Source organism: Protopterus annectens, chromosome 12.part0 (assembly GCF_019279795.1).
Source record: "Protopterus annectens isolate FY-2018-M chromosome 12.part0, PAN1.0, whole genome shotgun sequence".
In the NCBI taxonomy this organism is placed as follows: Eukaryota; Metazoa; Chordata; order Ceratodontiformes; family Protopteridae; genus Protopterus; species Protopterus annectens.
In genome coordinates this window covers 492,174,020-492,201,149 of record NC_056746.1, presented here as the reverse complement: position 1 = coordinate 492,201,149, position 27,130 = coordinate 492,174,020, and the positions used below count along the sequence as shown (strand labels likewise).

Sequence of the window (27,130 nt, the reverse complement as noted above, 5' to 3'; positions counted from 1 at the left end):
GTATACAAGAATATTTAAACATATGCCTGCCTTTCATTCAGTTTCAACACCAGCTAATGAATTCAGGCACCAGCCGAAAAAAGAACCTGAGCTGCTATAGTTTCAAGATGTAAAGGGCTCTTTGCCCTCTAGTTTCTGCCACCAAAAGGAAAATAGGGAAACACATGGACTGAATGAAGGACAATTCTATGACCAAATGCAATGAACACAGAGGGAAAAACTGCACAGAAAATAAACCAGTAACCAGAGAAGGCTGCACAGTCCACACGAGTCAGAAGGAACGTACTCTACTTGTGGAAAATACCAGATTCTACAGGGGAGGGACTGTAAAAGTGAAATAAACCAAATGGTTCAAGTTATAAAAAAAAATGTGTAAACCAGGTAAAAAGCAAAGTTAGTTAAGCTCTTTCGTCCCCAATCAATTCAAAATTGACTTCACCAGAACTAACTACCAATTCGTATAAACCAATTTAAATGCCCAAAATCACACTGGCTATATCTACTCAAAGATACAGTTGTGCCAAAAAATTAATTGAAACAAAAATCCATCCACAATAACCAAATCTAACTGTTATGAATTAGTATCTTACTAGAATGAATAAATAACAAATACTGCATAACCAATAAAAAATATATAGTCACAGCATGTGTTGCAACTTAGTTATACCTAAAAATCCATTTAACTGATGATTATAATAATAAAAAAAAGATGACTAACTGGAACCAAACTTTTAAAAGCTTAATTGAAATAAACTGTAATTTTGCTGCTCTTAACTTAAGCACTGAATGTACTGAAATGTTTCACTGATGGCAGGGGCGGCGTCCATTTTTAACTGCCAATAAAGCTCTCTGTATTCTAAACATGTCTCCCATGAGCCTCCACTTGGGTTTATATTCAACGTTTTTTTAATTCACTATTCTAATATCATACAAGTGCTCATAGATCATTTTTCTGAGGGCACGATCAGTTTTCCATACATAGAAAGCAGGACAGTATCACATTTGACTAAATATACTACCCATATGGAATTACGTCATCTTACAAAACAGAATCTTAGTGGAAGTACTGCTATCTAATATTAAGCTAACATTGGTTAAAATGTAAATGTTTTTAGAAACAGGTTATCAAAGTATTTTTAAGTATTAAATCAAGTAGACAAGAAAATGCTTCACGATAACATATAAACATCAGTACAAACCAAGATTATATATTCCTTGCTCTGAAGGAATATAGACCTGCTTGAAATTGACAACTGATAGCATGTATAGATCTGCAATGGACTGCATATGTATAGATCTGCAGTTGACTGCATACCTGCTAATCTTACTAGATCCAAACATAATGAAAAAGTTTTAAAACATGAGAAGTCATCTAAGATGACATCTTTGTTTAGTTCAGCAGACATTTCTGTAGCAATCAGGAATGGAAATCAAACCAGACATGGACAAAAATCAACAGCAACTGAATGTGCCAAAAAACAAAAATAAGACTACAAGGAAAAGAATCAGATGAGAAGGAAAGAAAATTGGAAAAGCCATAAATAGAGTGGAAAGTACAGAGATCTTACGGAACAACCATCATGTTGACCAAAATTTGATGCATGAATGGTTAGGAGGAGGTGAATTTAAAACAAAGGGTGAAAGGCTAATAATGGCACCCCAGAACAGTGGAGTACACACACATTGGTTTCCAAGGGCCACTGAAAAGGCAGGAAAAACAAAAAAATGCAGACTCTACACAAAAAAGAACTGAAAACAGTTGCACATCTTGTTGCTAGGTGTGATATACTCGTGGCAGATGACCTGTATACTGCAAGGCACAATAATGTGGCAAGAATGTTGCATTAGGGATTGTGCAAACCCTGCACTATAAAAGTAGCTGAGAAGCACTGGAAACATGAACCAGAAAGGCTTCTAGCGAATGTTGTTTACATCACATGGGAAAACCCATTACCAACAGTTCAAAAAATAGATGCAAGAAAAACAGATAGTAGTTCATGGGAAAAAAGACAAAAGTAGCATTGATCACTGAAATTGCTGCACCCAGTGATTACTGTGCCTTATGTACAGTGTCACACAAAATCATTAAAATGCAAGGATCTGCAGACAGACATGAAAGCAATGTGGAAGAAAGATATCCAGACAGTTCCAACAGTAGTAGAAGCAACAGGTCTAATAAAGAATTTACAGTCATAATTAGATAAGCTACCAATACATGCAACCCCGAGTGAATTACAGGAGGCAATTCTGGGCACTTTGTAGGTGCTGAGAAGAGCACTCTTAGCTAACATCAAGGACTGAAACATTACTAATTTCATGAACTCAAATTTTACTGTGCGTTGGAAATGGGGTCCATTCCCATCATGGTATTAAAAACCCAAAATAGATGGAGAAACTGAAAAACTGCCAATGTTGGTAGACCTACTTCGCTGATTACCCTTTAAGGAAAGACAAGCTACTGGGAAAAAAAGACACACTTACTCCACACTGGGTAAGGATCCCTCTCTTGCATGGCCATCTCTTATAAAAGTTCTTGCTCTATAAGTCCCTGTAATCAAAACCGCTAGGTGTATCCTAAGCACCCAAAGGAAACATTTCACTCAGTCACAGAACTGGCAGACCTTGTTGTTAAACTGTTAACCTTCAACACGTATCTCAACTAAAGTTCTCTCTAATGCAGCCTCCCTAAAAGTGAACTATACTACATATATGTGATCTGGAACTAATGGTGTTTGTTAGTTGCCAAAAAACACCTCAATATGAGGGACAGGTCATTTTCACCTCTTGGTTCATCAAACTGGAACAACCTCAAAATAAATAAACGGTCCGCAAGGATCAAAAAACACCATAAGCTCCACACCAGAATCAAATGAAGGGAGAATTTATTCCAAACTTGAAGAACAATATTAAGTGCTTTCATCTCACCAAGTACACTCTGGGACTTCTTGAGAAAGTAGTTTTGTACCTACCATAAATGTAGATGTTCGAGTGTATACCCTGCTGCAGTCATCACACTTGGGTTATCCTGTCGTCAGGCGGTCCCGCAGTCGACCCGAATTCCAAAGTCTTGGTCCGGCGTCGGTTGCAGTCGCTTCTTCCCTGACGTCAGTGCGCCAGGGGTATATAAGAGGCATCCAACGCCATTTTCTTCAGTTTTTCTTGCCCCAGATGTCAGGTGCCCCCCCCCCCAAAAGGTGATCAGTAGATAGTAACAATAATAAAAGTTTTGCACAAGCAAAACATCCCTCCAGCTATAAGCAAATACACCACAAAGGTTGTATCAGATTTTAAGGTATTGAAAGGTTTCAGTTAGGTCAGAGGGGATGGAGGGAGGGTAACCTGGACTGCAGCAGGGTATACACTTGAACATCTACATTTATGGTAGGTACAAAACTGTACTATGTTCATCGTGTTACCCTGCTGCAGTCATCACACTTGGGTTGAATCCCAAAGCTAAGGATGGGAGGTGGAGTCAAACAGGGTTAGAGGAGGCTAGAAGGCCCTGCAAAACTGCAGTGGCGAAGCCAGCTCTAGATAGAGTAAAGTGGTAAGTGATAGTGTTTGGTGAAGGTGTGTACTGAACTCCAAGTTGCAGCTTCCAGAATATCCTTGGTTGGCACCCCCCTGAGGAAGGCTGTAGATGTAGCTGCTGCCCTGGTGGAGTGGGGCCTTATGCTAGCAGGAACTGGTTTTCCATGATGGGTGTAGCAAAAACGTATGCAATGTCCTATCCATTTGGAAATGATAGCCTTTCCTTGCGATGCTGTAGCATAGGATACAAAAAGCTGGTCAGATTTTCTGAAAACCTTAGTTTTATCCAAGTAGTAACGTAGTTGCCTGTGAATGTCCAAGGAGTGCAGGAGTCTTTCTCCTTTGTTCTATGGATTTGGGAAGAAGGTGGGTAAATGGATGGTTTGATTTAGAGCCACACTGGATACCACCTTTGGCATAAAGGAGGCGTTAGTTCGTAGAGAAACTCTGTCTTGATGGAAAATGAGGAAAGGCTCTACTGCCATTAGTGCCTGTAGCTCTGAGACTCTTCTGGCTGAAGTAATTGCTAGCAGCAGGGCGGTCTTCCATGATATAAACTTTAAATCAGCTGAGAAAGCTGGCTCAAAAGGTGGCAGCATAAGTTTTTCCAGAACAAAGCTGAGGTCCCAAGTTGGTGGTGGTGCTGTCCTGGGAGACCTAATGTTTTTGGCCCCTCTGAAGTACTGCCTTAGATGTGGATGTGAAAATAAGGGAGGATCCGTGTTGTAGTGAGCTGAAATAGCTGAGGCGTGGATTTTAACAGATGAAAAAGAAAGTCCTTTGTGTAACATCTCAGTTAAATATTGTAGAATCTGAGGTATGTCCGGCTCAAGGGTATTTTGGCCTTCAGCTTGGTTCCAGGCGCAAAATCTTTTCCATTTGTCTGAGTAGGCTTTCCTGGTGCTGGGCCTTCTGGCCTCCAGAATGACATCCATAACAGCTTGTGAAAGAGGAGCTGGCTAGTTGCTTAGGTGATTTGCCATGCAGCCAAATTTAAGGTTTTGAGCTGGCCGTGTACAATCTGACTGTCTTGCTGTGTGAGCAGATGAGGAATTTGTGGCAAAACCCATGGTGGGCTACGGGCCATGTTCCTTAGTAGTGGGTGCCAGTGCTGGTGTGGCCAGTCTGGGGCAATGAGCATCATTCGGGGTCTCTCTATCCTGACTTTCAGCAGCACCTTTGTGAGAAGGAGCAATGGAGGAATGGCATATACTGTTAGCATTTTCCAACTGAATGAGAGTGCGTCCACTTTCCAAGCTTGATGGTAAAATGTCCTGGTGCAAAATTTTGATAGCTGATAGTTTTGGGGGTTGGCAAACAGGTCTATGTCTGGGCGCCCCCATTTTTGAGTTATCATTGCAAATACTTGTGGATCCAGTTTCCACTCGTGGGGATCCATCATGTTCCTGCTTAGGTAGTCTGCCAATGTGTTCTTTTTTCCTGGCAGGAACTGAGCTTGTAATTGAACTTGGTAAGCCAGTGCTGTGTTCCACAAAGTCATTGCTTGCCTGCATAGAGGGTAGGAGTGTGTACCCCCTTGCTTGTTTATGCACCACATTACTGTGGTGTTGTCTGTCCTTATTATAAGCTGTCCTGGATGTAAGAGGTCCTTGAAGGCTGTCAGAGCATTCTGTACAGCTAGCATTTCTTTTTGATTGATGTGCAGATTTCTTTGATCTGCAGTCCATATGCCTTGAACGCACTGTCCTGCCATGTGTGCCCCACAGGCATAGTCCGATGCATCTGTTGTCATAGTTTGTCTGGCTGGGGGTAAGGTGAAAGGCTGACCCTTGTTGAGGTGACATGCCTGTGACCATCACAGAAACTCCTGTTGAAGGCAGGGAATGAGAGGTATCATTGTTTCCAAGCTGTGGCTGTGTTGAGTCCACACGTTTTTCAGGTACCATTGTAATTTCCTCATATGCAGTTTTGCAAATGGTATTAGTAGTATGGAAGATGCCATGAAGCCCAAGGCCGGCAGAATTTTTCTTGCAGGGAGTTGGGTCTTTGTTGCCAAGGTTTTGAAGTATTGAGTTAGTTGTAGTTGTTTGTCTGGTGTCAGATAAGCCATCTGGGCCGTTGTATTCAAGCTGGCACCCAGGAATGTCATATTTTGTGAGGGCACTAGTTTTGATTTCTTTTCGTTTACTGTGTACCCTAGGCAACTTAGAAGGTGTTTTACAAAAGCCAGATGCTGTAAGAGAATGTCCTTGCTTTCTGCTTGGATGAGGCAGTCGTCCAGGTATGGGTATATTTGAATTCCTCTTTGTCTGCAGTATGCAATTACTGGTGCCAAGCATTTTGTGAAGACTCTGGGCGCAGTAGATAAGCCAAAGGGCAGTGCAGAGAATTGGTAATGGGTTGAACCTGCAATGAAATGGAGGTATCTTCTGCAATTATGTCTGATAGGGACATGCAGGTATGCCTCCTTGAGGTCCAACGTTACTAGCCAAGCTTTCTTGCCCAACATGGGAAGAAGCTGCTGTACTGTTTGCATCTTGAATTTGGGTACTTGCAAGTTGGTGTTTAGAATCAAAAGGTCCAGAATGGGTCTCCAAGCATTGTCCTTTCTGGGGACTAGAAAGAGCCTTGAGTAAAATCCTTGGCCTTGCTCCTGTGTAGGTACAAGTTGAATGGCTCTCATGTCCATGAGAGCTGTAATTTGTGTTTGTGCCTCTGCCCATTGATTTTGTGGCAGGTTTGGCATTCCTTTTATCATTGTCAAGGTGTGGAAATGGAATCTGTATCCTTGTGAGATAATGTCTAGTACCCATTTGTCCTTTGTGATGATGCACCAGTTGTCTGCAAAAAGAGTTAATTTTCCTCCCAAGGGAGCGGTCAAGAGAGCTTTGGTTGGCAGTTTGAGGTTTAAGTCATTGTGTTTGTCTTCTAGTAGTTTGGGACCTGTCTTCTCCTCCCTCCTGTGTTGTAGAGCCCCATTGGCGAGGTTTGTAAGGGATTTGTGCTTGACCTCTGCCCCTCGGGCGTCTGTATTTACCCCTCTGTGGTCTGTCAGAAGCTGGAAAGGACCAATTTTTTGTTGGCCAATTTCTGCTGAAGCGTGGGGGTTGTACCTGTAATTAGAAGTTATGTACTCACCATAACGTTCCATCTGAGTAGGTGTATTCATTTGTCTGCAACCTGTGGGTTATGGATCCGATATCGGATCCGAACCGGCATGGTTTTCCAGCTATGGATCCAAGCTCTCAGCTCCTCCCCTCACCCATAATGCCCTGCTCTACCCTCATGACCTCAGATCGAGTTTGCCAAAGCAACAATACCCTAAAAAGGGTAACAAGGAATATGCAGGAAACTGAAAGGCCAGGGGGATAGGAGGGCGGGATGGTTGCAGACAAATGAATACACCTACTCAGATGGAACGTTATGGTGAGTACATAACTTCTAAATCTGAAGTAGGATATTCATTTGTCTGCAACCTGTGGGACAGAGTCCCCAGCTACCTGAATCTTGGGCGGCCATCATGGAAGGATATTCGAGCACCAAGGAGCCAAAGGATGCTCTACCCCTAGATGCAAGATCCAACTTATAGTGGGAAATAAACGTATGAGATGAAGCCCACGTGGCTGCTGCACAAATATCATCTAGAGGAATCCTAGCCTTGAAGGCTGCCGAGGTAGATACTGACCGGGTTGAATGGGCATGAACACCTTCCGGTACGGGCCTTCCTGAAGCTTGATAAGCCAATAAAATGCACTGTGAAATCCAGCGGGACAGAGAAACTTTAGAGATTGGCTTGCCCAAATTGAATTTTGCAAAGGAAATAAACAGCTGGTCGGATTGCCTATGACCAGCTGTCCTGTTCAGATAAAATCTAAGTTGCCTGTGAACATCTAGTGAATGTAGCTTATATTCACCTTTGTTTTCATATTTAGGGAAGGAAACAGGGAGGTTAATGGATTGATTGATGTTTGCTTCAGAAGCGATTTTAGGAAGAAAGGACGGGTTGGTCCTGAGGGAGACACGGTCCGGATGAAAAACCAAGTAAGGAGGTTTAGCTGATAAAGCTTGAAGTTCAGAAACTCTCTTGGCTGATGTAATGGCTACCAAAAGGCTGTCTTGTAGGACAAGAATTTGAGATCCAGCGTAGCCGCTGGCTCGAAGGGAGGAGCAGTCAAGGCCTGTAGGACCAAAGAAAGGTCCCAAGGGGGCACTGCTTGTTTTATAGGGGCCTGAGAAGAAAAGTACCTTTAAGAAATATTTTACACAATTTGGCTGACATAAGAGGATTAGAGTCATGGCCAATGTGATAGTGAGAAATTGCCGCCAGTTGAACTTTGACTGTGGAACTGCTGGCACCATCGTTAAAGAGAGTGGTTAGAAAGTCAAGCACTAAAGGGAGAGGAACCGTGAAGGGATTCAGGCCTTGCCGCTCGCCCACACAGAGAAACGCTTCCATTTGCTTCGTAAACCTTTCTAGTGGATGGTTTATGAGCCGCCACCAAAATAGCCTTTACAGGTGAAGAAATACCGAGTCCTTATCAAGAGTGGAACTGGAGCAGCCAAGCGGTCAGCTTCAGGTTGTCCAGGTTCGGAGTAGGAATGCAGGATGGATGGGATATCAGATCCGGGATGGGATCTAGAATCCAAGGAGGATTCACCGAGTGAGACCTTAGGAAGGGGAACCAGATCTGTCGAGGCCAGAATGGAGCAATGAGAATCATTCTGCAACCCACCCGAGAGGCTTTCTGAAGAACTTGCAGCATCAGAGGCAAGGGTGGATAGGCATACAGAAGACCGGGTGGCCAAGCATGCACCAGAGCTGCCTCTTGGGGTACCTCCGGGAGGAGGTATTAGAGCGAAAAACTGTCGCACTTGGTGTTTGAGGGAGAAGCAAAAGATCGCATGAAGGGTTCCCCACCGTGCGAATATGCGTTCCGCTACTTGACAATTGAGAGACCACTCGTAAGGGGTCAGAATGGTGCGAATGAGCTTGTCCGCTAGGATGTTGGACCGACCGAATGTGCGTTGCTATTAGAAAGCGATTGGTGGAGATTGCCCATTCCCAAACTCTCATGGCCTCTCGACAAAGAGGGTAAGACCTTGTTCCCCCTTGCTTGTTGATGTACCAGACAACAGACATGTTGTCCGATTGAATCGCAATTGTTCCCAAGGGAAGAAAGTCCTGAAGTGCTAGCAACGCTAAGAGCACTGCTCTCATCTCTAGAACATTGATATGCAGTAAGGTCTCTGAATCGTTCCACGTGCCTTGGACTGTCCGCCCAAAGTGCCCCCACCCGAGGCGGGAGGCGTCCGTGGTCACCGTGGCGAGGGGGGGAGAAGCACAAAATGGGCGGCCTTTGTGGAGATCCGGAGAGTGGAGCCACCACAAGAGGGACCGCTTGCAAGCCTTGCTGATCGCTATGGGATGATGCATGGGGAGAGCAAGGTATGACCACTGAACTAAGAGCGTCCACTGTAGAATGCGCATATTGAGCCTGGCAAGAGGAAGAAGTGCTATAGCCGAAGCCATGGACCCTAGGGCCCTCAGGACCAACTCCGCTGGAACAGAACTTGACTGGAGAATGGCCCGCACCTGGAGCTGCAGATTTAGAACTCTGTCCGCAGTGAGGAAGGCTCAGAACTCCTTGTGTCTAGCCTGGCCCCTATAAAATCTAAGAGCTGTGTGGCCAGGTTGGACTTTTTGTATTTATTGTGATGCCCAGAAAGGGAGCAAGATGGAGAAAGGAGTCTCGCCAAGAGAAGTAGATGCCTTGTTGGGGCGTAAGAAGCCAGTCGTCCAGGTAGGGAAAGACCTGCACCCCTGAAGCCTCAGGTGGGCCGCTACCACTGCTAGTACTTTGGTGAACACCCTGGGGGCTGTGGTGAGACCAAAGGGAAGGACCCGGAACTGGTAGTGACTGGCTCCCAGCCGGAAGCGGAGAAACCTCCTGGAGCGCCTGTCCATCAGGATGTGGTAGTACGCGTCCTTGAGCTCTATCGAGCACATCCAGTGATTTTCTCCCAGAAGGGGGAGAATAGATTGCAGAGTGACCATTCGGAATTTTTCTTTGGGGACTGCCAGATTCAAGAGAGAGAGGTCTAGGATTGGTCTTAGTTCCCCCGTCTTTTTTGGCACTAAAAAGAATCTGGAGTAGAACCCTGATCCGATCCGATCTGGTCTGGGGGAACGGGCTGGATGGCTCCTTTCTTTAGCAGATGGCCAATTTCTGCCAAAGCGGCCTCCCGTTGACCGGGTGGGACGTCTGGGAGGGACTTCAACTTTGGAAGGTGAAGGAAAGGAATGCGATATCCCCTGGATATGATTTGGAGAACCCAGCGGTCCGATGTTATGGACTCCCATGCCGCTAGGTGCCCCGAAAAACGTCCCCCGACTGCCTCCAGAGTAGAGCAGTCGGGCAACCCCTCAGGGTTGCTGCGCGGCCGCTCAGAGAAAGGTTCCCTGGACCCAAGTTTCTGGGAGCCCCACTGCCCCTAGGGCGGCGCACTCCCTGTCCTCCTCTGCCACGGAAGGACTGGTTGTCCGGAGCAGGCTGGGACTGCTGCGACTTCGAACCACATCTTCTTCTGACCCTTTTGGTTCCTAGAATACGGCCTCTGGGGTGCAGACAAACGGATTGCGACGGCAGACAGCGTCTTCCGTCCTTTCGCTCTGGGTCAGCGTCGCGAACGGTCTTGCCAAACAGAGCAGAACCATCAAAGGCGTGCAAACGACGCCTTGAAGGGCTCAGAAAAATGCAGTGACGGAGCCAGGCCTGACGCCTAGTGACCAGTCCTGTCCTCGCAGCTCTAGCGGCGCCCTCCGTTGCATGGGAGAGTAGCCGCATAGAAGCATTTGTAACTGACCTAAGAGTGGCCATACGGGTGGAGTGCAGAACTCTGTCCTCCTCCGAAATGGACTCAGGGGATGCAGCGTATTCCTTAATAAGATCTCGCTGCATCCGAATAACATGTGCCAAATAGTTCAGCGCCCTTACTGAGAAGGGCGGCGAACTGAACATCCGCTTCCCCAAGCGGTCCATCATCCGAGACTCCTTGCTCGGTGGGTGGACTGAGGACTCTCCTGAGCCAGTTCCCTCTTTGTGGCCGCCGTCAACATGGCATCTACCGGAGGCCCCTTACTCCAATGGGTCCGGTCGGATGGCGGACTAAGGATCCTATCCGGTCTTTTGGGAATTGGCTCCACGGTGTCCGGTTCCTTCCACGCCCTGGTGGTAATAAGGTCCACCAGGGGTCGGCAGGGGACACCCAAGAGGTAGACGGGCCCGCTTGAATGCCTCCAAGAACACGGACTCGTCCGAGGAAGACTTGGGGCAGACCACCCCCTTATACGGAGCATTTCCATGATGTCTCCAAAGGAGACATCCTCGGGGTGACCGTGGGGAGCCTTCCCTTCCTCCAAGTCCGTGTCTTCTGTGAGAGACTCGGGGAGTCAATGTGCCTCCTTTTGCGTATGCTTCGAGGGACCTCCTCTGGGGGCTGTCAGAGGAGTCCTCGCAGCAGCAATTTGCTCCATAGGAGCAACTTGGGGCACAGAAACGGGCTGTCCCAGGGGCCGGATGGTGGAAGCCTGGCCCAGTGCAGAGGGAGCTGGACGGAGCCAAACAAGTGCCGGGGTCCGGAGACCCTCAACAGAGCCCTCTCCACTACATCAAAAGCCGAAGGGAGCCGACCTCGACCAAAGGATCCGACAATCGGCTCCCCTCGGATCCGAAGAGTGGATCGGAGCCGGCGCCAAGCACTCGGATCCGGGGACAGTGCGCCCGACACAGACGGCGCCGGCGAGCACTGATCCCCGGATCCGGCTCGGATCCAGGCTCCGAGATCGGGTCCGACGCACTCGAGGGCAGGGTCGGATCCGGTACCAGTACTATCGGCGCCGACCCACCCCGCCCGAAGCTGCTCGGCTCCAGCTGCTCGAACCCGGATAGCGGGTCGGAGAAGGAGCAATAGGCTTAAAAGGGTGTTGAGCTCCCGGAGGGGAGGCAAGAGCACTCCCATCTGCATCTGGGCCTGGATGAACCTTCTCATCATCCGGTCCAGATCAGCATCAGAAAGGCTATGGGTAGATCTCGAAGAGGCTACCGAGGTAGGCCTGGAGTGCCTCCTCGATAGCCTCGACGGAGATCGGGTCTCCTCCTCCTCAGGACCCGTGAAAAGCACACAGGGGACCGGAGCCGAGAAGGAGGAGACCGAACCGACAGGAGCCGGGAGAAGCCTGGCTGGCGGGGCGAAACAGAGGTCTCGCCCGCCGCTTGTGGTGCTTCTCCCTCCGGTCCTTTTTAGTAGCATCCCTCTCCTCTCCAGAAGCGGGAGTTTGAGTCCCAGGAGCAGGAGGGGGTGCCACAGGGGGAACAACTGTAGCCACAGCAGTCCCCGAAGGAGCGGAGGCCGGAGCCGAGTCTGGCGGTAAAAGACCCGCCAAGACCAGCTTGGACCTCCGCTCCCTCAGTGCCCTGGGGTTGAACCCTGCACAAATGGAACAACCAGATGTGAGGTGTTCAACCCCGAGACACTTAACACACCGAGTGTGGCCATCAGCCGGTGAGAGCTTATGGCCACACTCGGAGCATTTCGAAAAAATAGATTTAGGCTGGTCAGCCATAATCTATAATTCACTAAAGCTACAGAAAGTAACTTAAAATAAAAGGACACACAGGCCTACACACACACTCTACGCAACAGCGAGGGGAGGGAATAAAAATTACTTAATTTAACTCAAATAAAGTCAAAATACACTTATAACAAAGGGAAACCTAAACTTTCACTCAGAAACACTCAAAAAACCAAAAAATTCTCTGATTTTTACAAGAAACAAAATCCACTTAGCTGAGAGCTATGTACCCAAATCCAGTCACCAGCGCGGCAAACGAGATCTGAGGTCATGAGGGTAGAGCAGGGCATTATGGGTGAGGGGAGGAGCTGAGAGCTTGGATCCATAGCTGGAAAACCATGCCGGTTCGGATCCGATATCGGATCCATAACCCACAGGTTGCAGACAAATGAATATCCTACTTCAGATGAAATCTTTGACCGTCTGCATAGATTTTGCCTTATCCTCCATTTTCTTTAAAACCTCTTCTGCTTTAACTCCAAATAAGACATCCTGCTGTAAGGGTGCATCTAGTAACTTTGCTTTAACATGATCAGGCAGAGTTTGTTCCTTTAACCAAGCATGCCTACGTATAACAGACCCAGTAACAGCTGCTCTACAGTAAGCTTCCAAGGAATCAAATCCACATTGTAAAGTATGTTTGCCCACCTGTTCAGCTGCATGCAACAGATCCTGCATTTCCTTGAATTCGGACTGTTGTGGGTGCATGCTCATCTTTTGTTTTATTTGAGACATTAGGAATTGCTGGTATTTCAGCATGTGAAATTGACAATTTAGTGCTCTCATAGCTAGAGTAGCTGAGGTGTAAACCTTCTTCCCCCACCTATCTAGTGCTTTGGAGTCCCTTTCAGTGGGTACAGGAATTTTAGCCATAGAAGGCAGAGAATCTGGATTTAGACTAGATTCTAAGTAAACATCATCCACAATGTCTAAAACTGGAGGGATAGCAAGTGGTCTGTGCTGGGGGAGTAAAAGAAACTCTTCGAGCCTTTTCTTTGAATCAGAGTAGTCCTGACCTTCCCAGTGGAAATGTTCCCTCATGGTATGTAAGGTTTCCCCAAAGGAATAGTCTTCAGGGGGAGAAGCTGAGGGAATGGGATCTAAAGCATCAGAATCCTCATAAGGGGGAAAGGAGTAATCCTGTTCCTCAGCGTAGCCTGAGGAAATAGACACTTGATCAGAGGATGCATAATCCTCCTCTTGTCTAGGCCTTTTGTCTGGGGGGGGATTGGGAACCCTGATTAAAGAAATCAAATCTTCAGCCATTTTAAGCATCTGTTTCTTAGGCAGGGGGCCTTGAACTGTAGACTGATGTGCAGTCTTTTTTGGTTTTAGAGGAGTCTTAAGCTTAGCATAAGATTTTATGGTGAGAGTAGTCGGTCGGAAGACACCTTCTGTAACCGAAGGTGTTTCCACAGCACCGGCTTCTCCTTCTGCAATGTTGTCGGTAGGGCCTAAAGAAAATGGCTGCGTCAGCCTAGAACTCTCTGCTTGAGAATCCGAAGCGGTCTGGGGTTGCAATTCTGCGGTCGCCAGGGGCTGTGTAGGCGCCTCACTGAAAACCGGAGAACCGGCGACCAGCCCAGCCGAGGCTTCGGAGTCTGGCTTGGATCTAGGCTGCCTGTCTTTATCTTTGCATTTTTTATGCACGCCGGTAGACGGTTGCTCCGACGGCATAATGTAATTACATTTCCTACCGAAGTAGTGTCGTGCGAAATCAAAGCGTCGCTTTATAGTTCGCTTATTGAACCTAGCACAAAACCAATAACCAGTGACGTCGTGGTCTGGGCCTAGGCAAGGTATACAATAAGAATGAAAGTCCTTATGAGGTATTTGCTTCCCACAAGAAATGTAATTGTGAACTTTTTCTGACATCGGATTGAGGCAAGAAAAGGTTCCCCAACGGGGTACTTAGCTTTGAAGACTTCGGACTGAAATTCGATTCGAAAATCTCAGGTGTCGGCCGACCGGCACTTGCGAACTGCTTCTGCTTCAGGCACTGCGTGGCACGAAAGACTGAAGAAAATGGCGTCGGATGCCTCTTGTATACCCCTGGCGCACTGACGTCAGGGAAGAAGTGACAGCAACCGATGCCAGACCAAGACTTTGGAATTCGGACCGACTGCGAGACCGCTTGACGACAGGATAACCCAAGTGTGATGACTGCAACAGGGTAACACAATGAACATCAAACAAATAAAAGCAGTACAAACATTTTATAAGCCCATCAATCATTCAATTCAATTATTCAATTATAAAAAAAAACATTAAAAATTAACAAACTTAATAAAGTTAGATATTAAGCCTGTAAAAAGACACAACCAAATACTTCTAAATATAAAATGTGAATAAAACCATTATAAAATCATTATTAAAGATCTATAAAGGTGAATTATACACCTAAAAGACACAAAAAATGTTTTTTAATGGAACCGCATAACATCGAGCTTTTGGAAATTAATAAATTGTTAATTATTTAAAGATCCAAAGCTCTTTTCTTTAGCACAGGTAATAAAGAAATACAGTCATTGAGACCTGGTGCAATATTTGCTTTGAACCTATTTATCCAGTACCATTCTCTGAGGTCTATCTGTAACTCCCACCACCCTCCCCTTGTACTTTGTGGCACAACTTCTAGAATACCAAATTTGAATTTTATGTGACCCTGACATGCGAGTGTGTGTTCATAAAGGGCATTATTCATACTGCCCATAGCAATAGCATAAAGATGTTCATAAATTCTAGATCTAAATTTTCTCAGTTTTGCCCACGTAAAAACTATTGCACGTTTGACAAACTGAAATGTAGATCACTCCTCTAGTGTTACAATTGCCTTTTTTTTAGTTTAATATTGTGTCTAAACCCCTCAGGGTGGATCGTATCTGTATCTAAAATGAAAGGGCATTCTTTACAGCTGCCACATCCAGTTGTGCCCTTAAAAGTCAAGGGGGGTTAAAAAAAAAAAAAAGAAAGAAAACAAAAACTGAGCAACGGAGACGTTCTTTTCTCCGTTGCTTCCGTTTCAAAGCATTGCTTGCTGTACTGGGTATGAGTGGGAACGCAAGCCCCATACGCAGTACATCAGTACAAGTAAGCAGTATACCACCAGCCGTGGAAGAACAGTAATGCGTTGTTATACAAAGACATTATTTAAGAAAAGTATTTTTTTCTTAAATAATGTCATTGTATAATAGCAATAACAGACTCTGTGGTTGTGATATATTGAAATTTACCCACGGTTGGCTTTATTTAATCACTCGGGCTTCATCATCGTGATTAAACCACACCAACCTTGGGTAAATCTTCAGTATACCATACCATGTCAACAGTTATTGCTTAATTAAAGATATATAAAGGTGAATTCTACACCTAAAAGACACCAAAAAAATGTTTTTTAATGGAACCGTATAAAATCTAGCCTTTGGAAATTAAAAAATTGTTAATTATTTATAGATCCAAAGCTCTCTTCTTTAGCACAGGTAATAAAGAAATACAGTCATTGAGACCTGGTGCAATATTTGCTTTGAACCTATTTATCCAGTACCATTCTCTAGTGTTACAATTGCCTTTTTTTAGTTTAATATCGTGTCTAAACCCCTCAGGGTGGATCGTATCTGTATCTAAAATGAAAGGGCATTCTTTACAGCTGCCACATCCAGTTGTGCCCTTAAAAGTCAAGGGGGGTTGTAGTTTAGTTTTGTGTGCAAAGATTAAGGAATTTAATTCAATAACTATTTTGAAAGATAGAGAACAGAACATTCACCTCCAGAATATTTAGAAAGGAGGCTTTTTCCAACAGTTATCTGGATTTCCAGAGTTGTCATCTGGACACAATAAGAAAAAACATTCAAAGGGCAGCTGGTTAGAGCAGCCAGGATGTGTTAAAATAGGGATATGTTTAACATTGAATTAAATTCCATAACTGAAATGTTTAAGTCAAGAGGTTATCCAAACAAATTGTTAACATCTATTACTAAGGAGATACTGGAAGGATGGGGGACAAAGTATAAACCACTTTTGTGCAGTGGGAATTTTGCTACCCTCCCTAATATTGAAGATAATGGTCTTAAGTTCAATATGAGTTTGGTCATACCATACGGAAAGAGAAAAAACAGTGATTTTAACAAAGAATTGGAACATTTTCAGAGGTAATTTGGAGATATTTGACCTTTTGGGACACACTCCGGTTTTGTCTATAAAACAGGAAGAAATATCAAATATCTTATGGAACACACTACACTACAACCCTCTTTGACTTTTAAGGGCACAACTAGATGTGGCAGCTGTAAAAAAATGCCCTTTCATTTTAGATACAGATACAATCTACCTTGAGGGGTTTGGACACAATATTAAACTAAAAAAAATGCAATTGCAATACTAGAGGAGTGATACACATTTCAGTTTGCCAAACATGCAATAGTTTTTACGTGAGCAAAACTGAAAGAAAATTTAGATTTAGAATTTATGAACATCTTTATGCTATTGCTAAGGGCAATATGAATAACGCCCTTTATAAACACACCCTCACATGTCAGGGTCACATAAAATTAAAATTTGGTATTCTAGAAGTTGTGCCACAAAGTACAAGGGGAGGGGTGGTGGGAGCTACAGACAGAACTCAGAGAATGGTACTGGATGATTAAGTTAAAAGCAAATATTGCACCAGGTCTCAATGACTATTCTTAATCACCTGTGCTAAAGAAGAGAGCTTTGGATCTATAAATAATTAACAATTTTTTAATTTCCAAAGGCTAGATTTTATACGGTTCCATTAAAAAACATTTTTTTGGTGTCTTTTAGGTGTAGAATTCACCTTTATATATCTTTAATTAAGCAATAACTGTTGACATGGTATGGTATACTGAAGATTTACCCAAGGTTGGTGTGGTTTAATCACGATGATGAAGCCCGAGTGATTAAATAAAGCCAACCGTGGGTAAATTTCAATATATCACAACCACAGAGTCTGTTATTGCTATTATACAATGACATTATTTAAGAAAAAAATACTTTTCTTAAATAATGTCTTTGTATAACAACGCATTACTGTTCTTCCACGGCTGGTGGTATACTGCTTACTTGTACTGATGTACTGCGTATGGGGCTTGCGTTCCCACTCATACCCAGTACAGCAATGCTTTGAAACGGAAGCAACGGAGAAAAGAACGTCTCCGTTGCTCAGTTTTTGTTTTCTTTCTTTTTTTTTTTTTTTTTTTTTTTTTTAATTAAAAAAGAAACTTTAGGGCAGTTTAGGGGTAGGAGAGAGACTGCATGGAAGAAATACAAGGGATATCAGGTATGTGTGCTTAATTTTAAATAACGTACCTGGCTTCCCTAGTATTTTGTCCAAGCTGCCTCTTTGGTACGTCCGGAGTTGGGGATAAAGATTTTATTTTTTTAAGAAATAAAAATAAAATTTAAACAATATACCAATGGAAAGAAGTCCAGGTGACTGGACCTTTTTCTGTTGGTATATTGTGGGATTTACAACGGGCACGCTGGTTGGGCTGGCCAATCAGAGTGCACTTTTTTGAATATTAATGGGGAGTCATTGTATAAAAATGATTTTACAAGGCTTTTATTCACACTTTATAGTTAGAAGTATTTGGTTGCATCTTTTTACAGGCTTATCTACCTTAATTAAGTTTGTTCATTTTTAATTTTTTTAATAACTGAATAATTGAACTGAATGATTGTTGGGCTTATAAAATGCTTGTACTGCTTGTATTTTTTTGTTCTGAAGTCGTCTCAGAGTGTACTTGGTGGGATGGAAGTGCAGAACATTCTTCAGTTTAGAATAAATTCTCTCTTCATTTGATTCCGGTGTGGTGCTTATGGTGTTTTTTGAGCCTTGAGGACCGTATATTTATTTTGTGGTTTTATATAATGGTGCTTATACAAACAGCTTGTTTTTTATATTGGAACAACCTTCCTTCTAACAGTGGAAACATCTGCACCATAGAAGAATTCAGATCTAAATATCTTCTGTAATCAAAAAAGAGTGGTATATGAATTCTGGGTAAACTATCCTGATTGTACAAGTGCCAGAACTTCAAATCCTCTAATAAAAAGGGCAGCTTTTGATTTTTACTCAGTACTTAGGCTTAACCATATACAGTACAGGTAAATGCACAATACACAGCAGAACTGTTTATATAAAAGATAACAACTGACACCGTTCTGTACTTCACTCAGTCCACTTATTTCCAATAGCAAAAACTGCTTATCACTGAACACTCCTTAACCTTTCCTCAGTTACTATTTTCTTTCAAGGCAGGCTGCTGTTACGTTAACAAATTTAACATCTCTGCTTCTTGTTCTGTTACTCTTCAGTGCATCTTTTCTTTAGTCTTCCTCCCATAAGTCTCCCTTTGGCTTCCTATTTGGAAACTTTACAACTGTGCATAACTTTGAATTTGCATTTTATCTGACTAAAGTCAATAAGCAATGCAGATTACTTTTGCTGAATTTCGTATTTCTACATTATATCTGTGCTTCTGATGAACATGATCCTTCTGTATACCTTTGGTCCCCTCCATGGAAGGGACAGTAGGGTTTAGTGCTACACTGGAAAGGTAAAGCTCAATGATTGTTCCTTTAAATCATGACAGCAAGATGGAAGAATGTCACAGTGTGCTGCAGAAACACGGTGGGTGGGTAGACATTCATGCACTAGACAGAAGGTACAAGAAATGGATGCAGAAAACATGTGCGGAGCAAATAAATGCAACTCCAAGCATTGCATTGTAGTATTATTCTGTAGAGCAAAAAACGGTACAACACAATGGTGAAACTTCAAGCAGTGATTTAGAAATGGAAGGTAGACACTGATGGAATCGCAAAAACATGGGCCAGTGACAAGAGAGTGTGGGGCATGGAAGTACCTATGTACAGTCTATTAGGAAGGAAAAATGGAATGATGGAAGTGGTGCAGCAATCTATACAAAGGGATAAGATAAGGAGAACTGGGCCTGTTTTGCTGGTAATGTAGTTTCCCAATTGTAGTCAACATACTATTTTCCTTTTTATTGTTTTATTTTAACTTTTTTATTCCAGCATGAATAAATGTCATTTTTAGGTGGCAAACATAGGAGAGCAATGTTGTTTAGGGGAGGGGATTGTGTCTATGTATTTTGTGTGCGCAGGGTGCGATTTTTTTTCCACGCTGAGGTGTGTTCATATTCATTAAAGATATCCACACCTCCAGGCTAGTTGCTCAGCATAATGCATCCGAGGTTATCCAAGTGCAACTACCTCTGGGCAAAACTGCAATCCAAATTGTAGCTTGCTACAAATCCCCACAATGCCCCAGGATTCCTACTCCTCTTTTCTTGATATACTGGAAAATATTAGGGTTCAACCAAACACCCTAATAACGGGCAATTTCACCTACCCCACCATTAATTGTGAAAAGTACCAACTCCTTCACTCAACACTTTCTGGAATTCATAAATTCCAATGTCCTGGATCAACTTATCCACACCCCCACCAGGGGCAACAATATCCTAGACCTAGTCATTACGGATCAACTTATCCACACCCCCACCAGGGGCAACAATATCCTAGACCTAGTCATTACCAACATAAGTGACCGGTGTTCCACACCTAAAGTCAACTCCTTGTTGGTCAGATCTGATCATAAGCTAATCACCCTAGATATCTACATCCCACCCCCATTAAGATAATCATGGTAAAAAATTTCTCCAAAGCCAACTTCATGCTTAAGACAGAAGTGGGGAACTTCATGACACCCATGCAGATGGATAATACAGTTATGACTGCTGAATCATACACAGATGAACTCAATAAGCATTTATACAAGTGCATGGATCGTGCTATCCCAAACAGAACCAAGACACTATCCTCCAAAAAAAGGAAGCCAATCTGGTGGTCCCCTGCCATAAACAACCTCTACAACAGAATGAAGAAACTGTTGCAAAAGAGAGTAAAATCCCATGAGTGGAGGAGTTCCTGGTCAGCCTCAGTAAGAAGCTTAGATCCCTTATAAGATCCTCCAAAGCTAGCTATGAAAACAAAATTGCCACTGATTCTAGTGACAACCACAATGCATTCTATAGCTATGTCAAGAATCTCAATGGCAACACCCAGATCTGCTCGGAGTTACAGCACAACGGCATGAAAATTACAGAACCAGCTGATATTGCCAACGTCCTGGCAGACAGGTTCAGTGCTAACTTTACCCCCCAGGGCCCATAACTATACAGGAAGAATGCAGAGTCCCTGTAATCACAACTATGCAGGTAAAAGCTGCACTCCGTAAAGCCAAAAACACAGCATCCATGGGACTGAACAACATCCCAGGTGCGTTTTACACGAACATCAGAATGAACTGTCTCCCCCACCTAAGCACCATGTTCAATCATAGTCTCACATCAGATTTTGCACCCACTGAATGTCGCACAGCAACAGTTATCTCACTCCACAAAGGGGGAGCCACCACTGATCCTGGGAACTATTGCCCTATTAGCCTGACTAGCCTGGTCTGTAAGGCCATGGAATGTATTATCATACAACTATTAAACAAAGACATTGGTAACCTCCAAACTCTGGACCCCACCCAGTTCAGGTTTGGGAAAGGCAGATCATGCCTACTGAACCTGATCGACTTTTGAGGCAGTCACCAAAGCTGCAGATGAGGGTAAGGTGGTTCACACAGCCTATCCTGACCTTGCCAAGGCTTTTGACACCATCCCCCCATTCTGGAATTATAGCTAAACTCACTAAACTAGGTATAAATCCCTACGTCACAAGATGGGTTGCCAACTGGCTCACTGACAGAACCCACACTGTAAAAGTTGCAGACTCCAAATCTGACTTCAAACCAGTGACAAGTGGAGTACCACAGGGTTCAGTCCTGGGACCTCTCCTGTTTGGTATCTACTTCCCTGGAGTACAGGCTAACACAGAAGGCCTTTGGTTAACGAAGTTCAAAGATGACGACAAACTAGGAGCCATAGTTGAGTCTCCAAATGACGTGGACATCCTACAGAAGGGCCTCACTGAGACATATGTCTGGTGTCAGAGCCATGGCCTGAAGCTCAATGCCAAAAAGTGCATTGTCATCCCCTTTGGTAAAAACTCTGCACCCATGAACTATCACATAGGCGGCAGTCTACTTTAAAGCCAAATTTACGATAAGAGACCTGGGGACCCAGGTGGACAGTAGTCTCTCCTTTGATAATCACATCACCGCAGTAGTCAGGAAATCCTTCTACATGGCACACCTCATCACAAAAGGGTTCTCATCTAGGAAAAAAAAGAGGTAATTGTTCCCCTCTACTCGACACTCATTAGACCCATTATAGAGTACAATGCCCCTTTTGGAATGTACCTCACAAGACATCTGCAGCTGCTGGAAAGGCCACAGAAGTACCTCACAAAGAGGATTACTGGCCTCAAACATATGCCCTACACTGACCATCTCAAAAAACTCCAGCTTTACTCTGTAGCATATCACCTACTCTGAGGTGATCTCTGCCTAACATATAAAGCTATGTCAAACCCAGACCTGTTGGACACACTCTAGGGACCTAAAACCTTGTCACCACAATAAACAGGACATGCTGGAGGGATAGATTCCTGTCCCAGAGATATCCCATACTCTGGAACAAGTTACCCATCTATGACAAGCAAAGTTCCCCATTAGCACTCAAGAAAAATCTTGATAAGTGTATGGGAAATAGGAAATACACCCTGGGGATCACTTCTGTGGCTCTGCTCAACACGGGCACAGGAAAATAACTTTCTTGGGTGGTGTAAGCCAGGGAACCTTGTTGGCTAGTCTTACTTAGGCCCTTGGGCCGATAGCCTAGTACCTACCTATGAACACTGGAGTGAATTGAAAATGTAGGCTGTTTCTTTATTTCAGTTCTGTTTCATTTACTTATTTATTTTTAGTAGATTATGTGTAGACTGGAGTTAGGGGGATGGTTGCTTTATGCAGGCTTCGGGGTTCTGGACAGTATATGTACCCAAGGCTTGCATAAACAGTGTGAGAACTTTTATTTCATTTTTGTGCTAGTATCTATACCTATGCCATTTTTTTAGGAGAATTTTAGTAACTTTGACAATGTGTTAAGGAGGTAAATAAACTTGTGAGTCTACATCAATAGTTTAAAGACATGTATAGTTATGAATTAAGTACATGCGTTATTCTAGCATGACATAAATCCTGCCTTAATAGGCAAATGTTTCTTGTAAAGAAAATTAATCAAGGCACACAACACAGAAAAATGAATGCAAGTTTGACAAACAGTACTATTAAAAAAATTATCATAAAATAAATTCCCCAAGATCATAATCGCATTTACACAGTCCTTACCTATCACCACTGACAATATAATTGTTTGAGAAAAACAGCAAATTAAACAGATGTGAACTACACCCCCCACCCCACCCCCAATTCAGGATGTTTACCCATAGCTCCCTGCACAGAATTTTACTGCTTTATAAATCCAGTCAGCTATTTCTTACTCAGCAGTCTAACAAACACATATTACTGCTCAAAAAATGTCTGGCTGTTACAGTAAATACAGCATCTTATCGGTTTTCCTTCCTTGTACAGGTGGGCAAAACTGTGAAAATATGGTAGCTACACAACAGTAGATCTTTTCATGGATTAGTAACATAGATAGCAAAGCAGAAAATGCCAAGTAATAACGCTCATCAAAAATGAACAGAGATAAGACAGGATTGATTATCTTGCAAATATATTAGTAACTTACTGGCATGGTTTTATCTCCAAAGAAATGGATGGTTTTGAGTCCATCTTCCTCTACGTGTTTCAGGCAATACCTTTTGTCCCATCCTTCAGGAAAAACATCAAAACTTATTTGTCCTCCTGTGGGAAGAAAAACACAGGAGAGGAAGTCAGAGACAAATATGTAGCATCCATACACCTGGTTAGGAATGATGGCCTTCAAGATTTTGTCTAAAGGAAAGGACAATATTGTTGTATACAGGATTAAAGCTCCACAAAGAGCCCTGGTGTGCTGTGCTTGACTGAATGATATAGGCACTGAAGCAGCTGTAAAGATGAGGAAGGATAGGAGTGATGCTTGCCCCCTTCAAGGAGGATGGTTAGGTGTGGATGATCTGAGTGCACACAATATTCCAGAATCCTAAGTGCAATCAGAATATATTCAGACATACATGATCGCAGTCAGTGGCTGTCTATGGAGGTGGCATCAGCCACAGACACAAGTGATGCACCTTGTCAAGGCCCACTGCATGATGTTGAAGGCTAAGTGCAGGCAAATGTCAGGGACGAAAATAGAAAAAGAAATGCCAGGCATATGAAATCACCTCTTGTGGTGTCCAATTCATGTACTCTTAGTCCAACATCAATGAATTAGTAATAAGGATCTCAGCCCTGGAGAAATGAATGCACTAATTAAGTATCGGGGGGTGGGGGCTCAATGGTCAGTAGGGGACATGAACAAAAAATACAAACAGTCTATGGAACACCTGTAAGGATCACATTGCTGCCACAGCAGAACATATGAACTGTGTTTGCTCTTGTACTACTAAGCACAAAAATGTACTTACCTTGGGAGGGTGTGGAGTAACCTACTTCATGGTATCGTAGACACCTATAGCATTCACACAGAACTGCATGAAAAAAAATCCTGAGTATCACATATTATGAGATGAGGTGGTATTAAAATTCCTAAGCTCAGGTACAGACTTGCATTAAAACTCTGCTGTGCAGCAGGAAGCAACCAGTATGGACTTAAATGTATTATGATATCTTTAGTACTGTATTACTATGAAAGCACCTACTGGAGTCCTCATTGGTTTAAACCACACATGCAGCATCAGATTGCTGATATTTGACACAAGCTCATTTTTCAGCAACAAATTTCTCTTCACTGTCCAACACAGCCTCAATGTCACCTTTCCTAATCATACACCTCTACTATATAATCATGTTGAAAGAGTCACCTGAAGGCATCAGTAAACAGTCTCCATTGCTGGGATAAGTACTATGATTAGATCATGGGAGTTATTTCCTCAGTTTTCTTCTAGGTGTTCAAGGTTAAGCAAGACAGTTCCAGAACTGCAGTATTCACACAATTTCCTATGTATCTTTGGTCATCATATTGCTCTTTTACTGTTTCAGTGATAGTATAAACAAACAAACACTAAAGCCTCAATCCCCAGGTTAATTGCTCAAGAAATACCCTGACTTTATTTTGCCCAGATACCAAAGACAGAGTCAGCAACTAAATCTGGATCTTGTTCACATTATGGTAAAGACATACCCCGAGATTCAATAAAGCCTACACTAAGTGTACACCATATGTATTCTATAACATTTTTATCACTTTGTGTTTTCTAGTCACTCAGAACGATTGTGCTAAATGTACATATAGTCTACACTTTGTGGTAACCTTTATGAATCACTGTCAATATTTAAAGCAGCAAAAATATCAGTAGGAAATCTAAATTTAGGAGGAAGAAGGTGTGGGTTATGTCTGTGTTGTCTGTTCTCCAGAACAGTGTACACTTAGTGTAGGCTTTATTGAATCCAGCCCATAGTTTTATCGCTGTTTAAATGTGTCACCTCCACCAGTCTGATGGAGGAACTGTGGATCATAATTTATCAAATCACTGTACTGGCACTTGCAATACAGACTTCAGTCTGTCACTATAATATTTCGACCAGACACTTAGAAATCTTATTACTCTCACTTTCTGTACCTTTTGGCTATGCTTACTCCCTGTGAAACACAGTTTCCCTGGGATATTTTCTTCTTTTGCACTTTTCAGGAGGTGCTGATTCAAGTAGAGCAATCTGAATATTTTGCACCAACTGAGGTGTTCTTCACATGACTAAATTCTCCACTACTCAAGATGTTCCTGTTCCACAACATGGTAGTGCAATATGCTGTACATCAATTGCACTGACATACAACAACCAAGAGCTGATCACTAAAGGCACATCAATTTGTCAGGGTAAAAGTGTCAGTTGGTTGAGGGTGACTCAAATTTACAGAATGTCATGCTCTTTGTTTATGCTTATCTGCTATCCAACAAGTAACTAAGCAATTTTGCCAGTGACTGGCTGAATGACAAACAGTTTCTCTTCCACAAAGTTAATGATCTAATACTCAAATACTGTCCACTGCCTAGCAGTTCAGTAAATGTACACAACTTGTGAACCTACTGCGACCTCACACATATCAATGCTGTGTATGTATGATATACAGCTGGGCTTACTGGGCTACCTTAAGTAGCTACAACTATCTCCATTAGGTGTACTTCTTCAGGTTCCTCTATTAGTACTTTGGTGTCTGAGTTATGCACACTTCTCATTCAAGGTGCTAAAGAATACAGTATGAGGCCTGGTATCTACTCATGACACCTCATGAGCCGATAAGGCTTTACATGTGCCAGACCCCCCCACCCCCCCAACAAAAAGAACATCAGGCTGGCTCTGCATCTTTAAGACTCCCCTGTCATTTGTAATATCCTCATTATTTAAACCCTGCTGTGAGAAACCATGTCTTGCCATCGTGTAACAGAAAATACTCTGAATTATTGGGTAACACTCTGAAATTAGTCAAACACTGAGTGTTCATAAATATTAGATACGGTATCATTCGTCAACTCTGTCTTCCATCACTAACCACTTCACTGAAACCTGACATAAAATAAATAAAAATAAAATCTGATGACCTGATATAAAATAACATTAAATTAGGAGCTCTGGCTGAAGTTGAGGACATTTCCTCCAAATTCCCAGTGTAGGGAGCTTCACCACCTGCGCCTGCTTACTTAACATAACCTCTGAGGTCACACAACCACAGGAAGAGTTTTAAATTTTGATAAAATGCTGTATTTCTAAAGAGAAGCTCTTGGAAATGATAGATAATGAATGTATTTATAGACTTCCATAGGCAGAATTACCCAAAAGAAGACACACAGGTAACCACTCAAACTGTCCCCTCAGAAACCAGATTACACTGCTACTATGGACAACAGAATGTCTAATTTTGAAATGCAAAATAACTTTATTAATAGATGCTAACTGGAAGGAAATTCCAAGCTTTCCTTAGCCCAGCTCTTCACACCCGTGGTGACATCTCTAGTGTTACTGAAGTCTTCAAGCATCCACTTCTCTGGCAGATGGCAAATAGTCCTCTACTTCATGTAAAGCAAGGCCTTCAGCAGAAATGTATGACAGACACAACTTGCACAAACCTAACCCATGATGCCTCAGTCCCAGTATCCAGCATTAATGATCTTGCATATAAAAAGCCTGATAATACCACTGTTATAATTGACACTCCAGTTGCAGAAACAGGTCATCTAAAACAGGGGTTGAGTCATCATCTTCTAGCACATTTAAATGAGCACTCGGCAGTGAAAGTACATATCTGACAACGGATTCTACATTAGATTTGTCTGTCAGCAAGTTTCTTTTACAAAGCAATGGTGCACTCAGCACTCAAACATTTATTTATTTATTGACATTTGTTGACCGGAAAGTCCAGTGGGTCAGAAATCTATTTTCAGTGGGGGCTCGGGCAGAAAAGCTTCACAATATTCAACTATTCCACAGAAAAAAATACAAAGTTAATACAGAGAATATATAAACATTAACATAAGACAGGGGTGTTGGATTATGTGAATTTGAAGTACACAGATATTATCATACTGTAAAGATGCAAAGTAAATACTTTTCATTCAGAGAATGCAAAGTAAAATACAAAGATACAAAGCAAAATACTTTTCCAGTCAGAAGAATTTACTCATAAATATAAAATCAGACTGTTATAGGTAGAAAAATTAGTAATGAGAAGAAGAAAGAGTCAATATAACAGAGGTTTAAAAAGTAGGCTCTGAGTAGTTAGATGTGTAGGATTAAGGAGACTTGCACTGTATTTCACAGGTGCAGGTGGGATTATTTAGATAGTGGGTTTTGAGTACAGCTTTAAAGGCTTTTAGGAAGTCTAGTTGAGTAATGTAGGATGGGAGATC

The 27,130-nt window shown here is 43.0% G+C and overlaps 1 protein-coding gene across 2 annotated transcripts in view; it reads right to left on the bottom strand.

Moving 5' to 3' along the window:
* Nucleotides 1-27,130, bottom strand: part of PMM2 (phosphomannomutase 2) — a 265,695-nt gene that overhangs the window by 45,381 nt on the left and 193,184 nt on the right. For both annotated transcript variants that reach the window (XM_044089603.1, XM_044089602.1), the window contains exon 7: nt 22,870-22,985. In XM_044089603.1, coding sequence (XP_043945538.1) covers nt 22,870-22,985 — 116 coding nt within the window. The remainder of the gene's footprint in view (nt 1-22,869; nt 22,986-27,130) is intronic.